The 8,414-nt window shown below is 46.6% G+C and overlaps 1 protein-coding gene across 1 annotated transcript; it reads right to left on the reverse strand.

Moving 5' to 3' along the window:
* Window positions 1-6,905: 6,905 nt before the first annotated feature.
* CCDC71L (coiled-coil domain containing 71 like) lies at window positions 6,906-8,207 on the reverse strand. Its single transcript, XM_082255542.1, has one exon. The coding sequence runs from the start codon at window positions 7,557-7,559 to the stop codon at window positions 6,954-6,956; it is 606 nt and encodes a 201-aa protein (XP_082111668.1). The 5' UTR covers window positions 7,560-8,207; the 3' UTR covers window positions 6,906-6,953.
* Window positions 8,208-8,414: the final 207 nt, after the last annotated feature.

Genomic DNA, 8,414 nt, shown 5'->3' on the forward strand with positions numbered 1-8,414 from the left:
TGAGGGCACGTGGTTTCAGACCCAGCAGAGTGTCTCACGTCCACAGCAGCTGACTCGGCAAGGAGGAACGCTGCGACCCCAGTCATATGAGACCTCACAGGCCAGCCCCCGTCCAGTGGGGCAATGTCTCCGCCAATCTAGCGTGGAGCTGAGGTCTGAGCGCGCTCGCTGGCCAGACTGGGGTGACCACTTGATCTAGATTATCCAGCCCGTCGCCCAGGCCGGAAGTTGATTGTAGATTTCACAGGGAAAAAAAAAAAAAAACCCCAATCTCACAGGGAAAAAAAAAAAAAAAACCCCCAGAGAAAAATAAAAATTCGATCTAAAGAAAAAAATTGCCAGGACCAGGGATCCCAGCAAGGAGCTAGGTCCTTACTCCCGACTAGGCAGGAAAAAAAAAAAAAAACGATTACCTATAGCAGAGAGAGGGAGTATCCCCCTTGGGACTGCCCATAGGCGTAGCCAGACTTTTTCCTCCTAGTGTCCTACTCTGGTAGGGGAAGTTTAACCCAATGCTTAAGAGGATCAGGAAATGTGTCCGTCAAACAAAAGAAATTAACTTTTTTCTGCAAAAATATGTGCATTTTCCCTTAAAATATGAACTTATCCTTTAACCAAAAATAAAACAAAAACCATGCCTAGGTTTAGTCACTTGCCATCTGGAGGATTTACCCCCCTTCATAACCAGGACATTTTTAGCCACGTTACTTTAACTGACAATTGCATGGTCACGAACACTGTACAAACGAAATGGTTATCATTTATTTCTCCACAAATAGAGCTCTCTTTTGGTGGCATCGAATCACCACTTGTTTTTTTAAAAGGGGGGGAGGGGGTGAAGCACACATTTTAAAATATATACATTTTACTTTTGGCTATGAAACATATCCAGTAAAAAAAAAAAAAAATAAAAACCTACCTACTTCATAAATTTAGGCCGATATGTATTCTGCTACATGGCTTTGGTAAAAACTATAGTCTATACACTGGAAGTTTATTTTTTTACTAGGAATGGCAGCGATCAGTGACTTATAGGGGGGACTGCAATATTGTGGCAGACAATCTGACACTTTGTGGGAACCAGTGACACCAATACAGTGATCAGTGCTAAAAATATTCACTGTCCTGACACTGGTTGGGAAGGGGTTAAACATCTGGGGGCAATCAAAGAGTTAAATGTGTGCCTAAGCAGTGTTTACTGTGAGATGCTTAACACTAAGGGATGGATCGTTTTTTTTTATTCCCTGCTGTGCAGGGAAACACTGCCACATCCCCACTGACGGGACAGAGCTCTGCATTGTTTACATATGCAGAGCTCTGTCCTGGGTTCTTCCTCACCGATTAGCGGGCATCCATTGACCAGCACCTGCTGATTGGCTTGTACTCTATCCAATCACAGCACAGCCTTTTCTCCCTGCCCGGAAGGGCCTGTTCATGTACTAGGTACAGGATAGCCACTCTTTCACTGTACTCAGATGTGAGGCAGTCGGCCAGTGGTTATTTTCTGCAGGTCCCCCTCCTACTCTATTCGCCTGCTGCAGGACCTATACCGTACCCTAGTGTGGCAGCAATCAGACATCTACATTTGCCATTCTAGCACAAACTACAATATGGGAGGCAGGGAATAGTTACATGTTATCTCAGTACCCAAAAATTCAGAAAATAAACCACTCAACACATTTTATAATCCAAAAAAACACAAATTCAGATCAATTGAAGTTCCCAACACCTAAAGTGTAACTAAGGCAAAACTTTTTTTTTTGCCCCCCCTTTTAGTTTTGAATAGACTGGAAAGGGATAAGAACACCTGCCGGGCTTTTATAGCTGTCTGTGCTCCCCATTATAGGGGATTCACCCTCTCCTTTTGTCCTATTTACCATTATCATCAAAATGGAAAATAAAAGAAGATCCCAAATTTTGGGTTGTCCCCAGAACACAGAGGGGAAACTAATCTGGACACTTCCCTCACTCTAGAAAAAAAGGGGCCCATTTCCTTTCACTTCCCGTTTTGGCTATGGGACAGGAAGTAAAGGAAAAGCTCCCAAAAAAATAGAATATAGATATATCCATTTCTACATCTCCCTTTATCCAAAATGAAAAAGTTTGCTTTTAGTTGAACTTTATTATCAAAACCATGAAACAAATTATAGAATTATAGACAAACCATGAAACAAATTATAGACTAAATGGGCTTGAACCATTTGATGATTGTTCACAATTGAAAGTGTGAAACTGTCTATAAATTACTGTGTGTATAGACAGAAATGCTCAGATGATTTTTTTATCCTTCAAATCGTGTACATTCTATAATAACGAAGTCACAGAATATTCGAAAAAATGCTTGTTTATTAACTCAATAAGTTACTTGGGAGAAAAAAAAATATCAATTGGCATAATTCAACATATCAGAAGGGAAGATGCAAAAAAATAAAAAATCATAGCAAACATAAGCCGTTACATATATGGCAGTGACACCAGAAGCCAGATCTACTAAATTACCATAAGATGAACTGTAACTAAATCTCATGCTTCTGGTATATAGAAGTTAATGCATCATAGTGCCGAAAATGATAGAACATCTACACTATCTCTAGCATTCAGCAGCAAGCCTTTCCGTTTAGACCTGACTCCTGAAGCTTGACAAACATAGGGAAAATTCTTAAAAAAAAAAAAAATAATAAAAATAAAAAATTGGAGTACATTTTCAAAAGAAATTATGTAGGACAAACATGTATACTTCAAAACAATTTCTAGAATAGATTTCCAGGCAGTGAACGCATTAAATAGCACCAGTATGTCTACTCAACAGTCACACTTTGTGCCAGTTAAAAGCTGACACATGGGTTTGTAAAAAAGGCACATGCATCAGTCATAGGTGGCACACTATGTCACAACATCCTTCAGCAGTACCTGTTCCAACATGAGCACCAGTCACATTTAAGCCAGAAAAAGACTAGTAATAAATATCCTTCCTAGGAAGATTTATACAAAATGTAACAATATATTGACCCAATGGCATTATCTACACCTCCCAGGAAAAAAAAATGAGCTGTCCCATGCCATGTTCAACTGAAAATATTTTTCCTTATATATGAAATTCAGACTTTATTACATATCTAAAAAAAAAAAAAAAAAAAAAAAAAAAAAGCCTAGCTCTAATTTGTTCATTAGGCTTGGTATATACAAGCACTCACATGTAACAAAATCAAAGTCAAATTGGTCTTTGCATAAAAATGCAACCCTTTATCTCGCAGCCGCCCAACAAAAAAAACATAGGCTCATTTTTACAAAGCAGCGGATGTGACATTCACTGCACGTGAATCTTCCTGGTGCGCGTTTCAAGTTGCAGATTTATTCACCTACAGTGAATTTCACAATCACCACTTTTTAAAATATGTAAAGTGAAAGCAATTTAAAAAATTATTATATAGGATGAAAAATGTTGTTTTTTGAAGGAGTCAGTGATGTTCCCAGACTACACGGCTTAATCTTGGGAAAGAAGATGAGCCAAAATCTCAAAGAAGGTGCTCCAGCACCATGCAGGAGCATTCTCACAGGATTTGGGTTCCTCATCTTTCCCAACAGCCCATGAGAAGTCACCCTTGCCTATACAAACAAACATTCTGGAAGCCAGAATGTTGGGTATTTTTCTACATTTTCTTCCAAAAAATGCTTTCACTGCAATTTTACATAGAGTGGAGGGGGCAGCAAAATAAGCAGATTTGCATTTTCAGACAAGGTCTGCTTTAACATCTTGTAATTCCCTTGACACAATTAAAAAATAATTTGCATAAACTGGCATCTAGCCTGTCACAGTTCTTTAACCATCAAGACACTTTCAAAAAACTTGGCAAACGGCACCATAGAATAGGATTGTAAAGTAGAAAAGTGAAGTGATCACCAATACAAAGAAGTCTTTGGATAGGGATTCGAGTGGAGCTCCGAATTGTTTGAGGTAGTTGCTGGTGATTGACACAGGTCACAGTTTTTTTTTTTTTAGAGAATTCTCTTATTTGCATACATGTAAACCCGTTGCAAGCCTTGCATGTAGCACTCATGGAAGCTGCTATGCCTCACTGGCCTTTGGGGGTAGAAAATCGCATGAAGTCTTCACAGAAGCTCCCATGCCTCAGTCACTTCAATCTCCCCCCACTCTCGGCCTTAGGTAAAGTAACGGATCCCATTTGTGTAAATTCACCTGTAAACTCCCGTGACTCAGTCACTTCAACCCCCTGGCCTTGGGTGAAGGTGATGATCTAATACATTTAGTCGCAATGAAGGCTGCCATACCCCTGGCCTTGGTTGAAGTAACTGACTCCATTAAAAGTTCTCCTAGAAGCTCCCATTCCTCAGTGATTTAACCCTCCCTAGACTTGTGGGAAAAAGCAAAACCCATACATGTGGTCCTCATGGAAGCCACCAAACCCATGGCCTTGGGTGAAGGATCTTATCGCATGCATGAAGTCCTCCTGGAAGCAACCCTGCCTCAGTCACTTTACCCTTGATGCCCCCCATTGCCCTAGGTGAAGGAAATTATTCCATAAGTTAGTACTTCTGAAAGATGCCAAGCCTCAGTCCCTTTAAGCCCAACCCACCCCCACAGCTTTGAGGAAAGGAGCTCATCCATGCATGCAAGTTCTACTTCCCAGTCACACTTTACCATATGGCCCTGGGTGAAGGAGCTGATCCCAAACATGTAGTTCTACTGGAAGCTCACATGCCAGTCAATTTAGCCTCCAGGGAAGGAACTGACCACCCAAGGCATGTAGTCCTCAGAGGGTGCAATACCCTCACCCTGGCTGAAGGAACTGATTCCATGTAATCCTCAACTCCCACCCTGGATACTCCCATACCCCCCTTCATGTTTGGAAAATAACTAACCCCATGCATGTAGTCCTGGAAGCTCACTCCCTAACCTTGGTAAAGGAACTAATCTCTAGAGCAGTGATGGCGAACCTTGGCACCCCAGATGTTTTGGAACTACATTTCCCATGATGCTCAATTACACTGCAGAGTGCATGAGCATCATGGGGCATGTAGTTCCAAAACATCTGGGGTGCCAAGGTTCGCCATCACTGCTCTAGAGTAATCCTTCTGGAAGCTCTCATACCCCCCACCCTGTGTGAAGGAACTGACCCCATAGAAGGTCCTCCTGGAAGCTCCCATACCCACCACCCTGGGTGAAGGAAATGACCCCATAGATGGTTCTCCTGGAAGCTCTCATACCCCCCACCCTGTGTGAAGGAACTGACCCCATAGAAGGTCCTCTCCCGGAAGCTCCCATACCCCCCACCCTGGGTGAAGGAAATGACCCCACAGATGGTTCTCCTGGAAGCTCTCATACCCCCACCCTGCGTGAAGGAACTGACCCCATAGAAGGTCCTCTTCCGGAAGCTCCCATACCCCCACCCTGGGTGAAGGAACTGACCCCATAGATGTAGTAGTCCTGGAAGCTCCCATACCCCCCACCCTGGGTGAAAGAACTGACCCCATAGATGTATTCTTCCTTGAAGCTCCCATACCCCCACCCTGGGTGAAGGGACTGACCCCATAGATGTAGTAGTCCTGGAAGCTCCCATACCCCCACCCTGGGTGATGGGACTGACCCCATAGAAGGTCCTCTCCCGGAAGCTCCCATACCCCCACCCTGGGTGAAGGAACTGACCCCATAGAAGAAGGTCCTCCTGGAAGCTCCCATACCCCCCCCCCCTGGGTGAAGGGACTGACCTCATAGATGGTTCTCCTGGAAGCTCCCATACCCCCACCCTGGGTGATGGGACTGACCCCATAGAAGGTCCTCCTAGAAGGTCCCATACCCCCACCCTGGGTGAAGGAACTGACCCCATAGATGTATTCTTCCTTGAAGCTCCCATACCCCCACCCTGGGTGAAGGAATTGATCCCATAGATGTATTCTTCCTTGAAGCTCCCATACCCCCATCCTGGGTGAAGGAACTGACCCCATAGATGTATTCTTCCTTGAAGCTCCCATACCCCCACCCTGGGTGAAGGAACTGATCCCATAGATGTATTCTTCCTTGAAGCTCCCATACCCCCACCCTGGGTGAAGAACTTACCCCATAGATGGTCCTCCTGGAAGATCCCATACCCCCCCACCCTGGGTGAAGGGACTGACCCCATAGATGTATTCTTCCTTGAAGTTCCCATACCCCCACCCTGGGTGAAGGAACTGATCCCATAGATGTATTCTTCCTTGAAGCTCCCATACCCCCACCCTGGGTGAAGGAACTGACCCCATAGATGGTCCTCCTGGAAGATCCCATACCCCCCACCCTGGGTGAAGGAACTGACCCCATAGATGTAGTCCTCCTGGAAGCTCCCATACCCCCCACCCTGGTGAAGGGACTGACCCCATAGATGTATTCTTCCTTGAAGCTCCCATACCCCCCACCCTGGTGAAGGGACTGACCCCATAGATGTATTCTTCCTTGAAGCTCCCATACCCCCCACCCTGGGTGAAGGAACTGACCCCATAGATGTAGTCCTCCTGGAAGATCCCATACCCCCCCACCCTGGGTGAAGAACTGACCCCATAGATGTATTCTTCCTTGAAGCTCCCATACCCCCCACCCTGGGTGAAGGGACTGACCCCATAGATGTATTCTTCCTTGAAGCTCCCATACCCCCACCCTGGGTGAAGGGACTGACCCCATAGAAGAAGGTTCTCCTGGAAGCTCCCATACCCCCCAGCCTGGGTGAAGGGACTGACCCCATAGATGGTCCTCCTATGCCTTAATCACACCTCACCCCCCTTGGGCAAGAAGCTGACCCCCCCACACATGCAGCAGCCAGGAGCTCCCATATTGCAGCTACTCCAGAGAAGTAGTCCCATGTCAGCCTCCTCCGGCTTCTCCTAGCAGTAGATGTGTACAGTAAAGTGCAGACGTGTAAACATGCTGTCCTCCCCCCGGAAAGTGCATAAGTGATCGGTCCTCAGGAGGAGGAGAGGACGGGGAAGCGGCAGATCCGAACCACTGGCTGTAGATTGACCTGTAAGATCCTCTGAGCCCTCCGGCGGGCGGCTGCCACTTTAGCCTCACATGACACGTCCCGGACCCGGATGGTGGGGAAGGCTCGGATCTTCCACATGTCTTCCAGAGGGGGGGTGCCCATAGATCCGGACACCTCAGATGGGGTCGGGCTACTACAGCTGCTGCTGGCTCCGCTCTCCTCACTGGCGGCCGGCTTCACCCTCCGGCGCTTCCTATTGCTCAGCCTAATGCCTTTATGTTTCCTCTTCACCGGCGGCGGCTTCTTAGGCTGCGGGGCGGGAGCCGGCTCCCGGGCTTTCCTGCGGGAGGAGAACTGACTGGGGTCCGGTACCACCGAGCGGCATGACGAGTAACCGTACACGTCTTTACTACGGAGAATGACCGGAGAGAAGTCCCGCTTCAGGCTGCACAGGAAGTTCCACAGCTCCGTGTCCGAGTTCATGAAGTGCTTCGACTCCGGTACGAAAATCTCCAGCGCGTCCTCCAGCGGCTTCATCCCCGCGAACACCAGTTGCGAGCGGGAATACACAACTTTCTCGTCCTCCATCCCTCCTCCTCCTCCCGCCGCCACCGCCTTTGTCTGTACGCGGGCGGCTAAAGAGTTAACAAGGAGGCGAGAGAGCAGATAAAGTGAGCAGCCGCTAAAGCGCCCCCCTTCTGGCCGTCCGATTTAACGCAGGAGCCTCTGTCGCCGGGTATACACAAAATGGCCTCTCCTAACGGCCCCTACTGTTGGCTATATAGCCGATTCTTTGAAATACGACGTACCCCGCTCCCGCCCACTATTGGAGATCCGACGCCGCTATTGGCGCGCTAGCGCATATCCGCACCGGCATTGGTCGGCGGCTAGACAATGGGCTGGGCTTGCACGGGCGTGGAGGGGGTGCGTTGGGTGGAGCCTTAGATGGCGAGTGTGAGGAGTCTCACTAATGTCGGCCATGTTATTGGAGTGATTGGAGAATGATTCTCCTCATAATGAGACTTTTATTGCTCCCATTATATGGAAACTGAGACAATGTTTGTGTTGTGAAGTACTTTCATAAAGACACACTGCCAATAGACAAGTTTCAGTAGTAGGGTTAGCCAAAGGCTGCCATATCTTTGTGTTGGTCAAGGTTGTGGCAGTAACTTTACCTCAGAGTCTTTGACTGAGAAAATTTGTTTTATTTTCACTTTACTGAAATGTTCATGAGCAAAAGAGGAATATTCATTGGAAATGCGTGACGTCCCTGCGGCTTTAGTGAGGGACGTGAGAACTCTGAATTTTGGGGTATTTTGGTTGGATTACCGGCCCAACTTATGGGCCTCATACACACAGGGCGTTGGAAACAACGAACTGCAAAGCCAGTTCTGACGCCAGGAAAAAGCAGCCATAAAAACGTGCTTTTAGAAGTGTTTTATA

This window comes from Pelophylax lessonae (assembly GCF_965119305.1).
Source record: "Pelophylax lessonae genome assembly, chromosome: 4".
In the NCBI taxonomy this organism is placed as follows: Eukaryota; Metazoa; Chordata; class Amphibia; order Anura; family Ranidae; genus Pelophylax; species Pelophylax lessonae.

Excerpts from the sequence above, each read along its gene's own strand:
- CCDC71L (XM_082255542.1), bottom strand. The coding sequence starts at position 7,559 with ATGGAGGACGAGAAAGTTGTGTATTCCCGCTCGCAACTGGTGTTCGCG.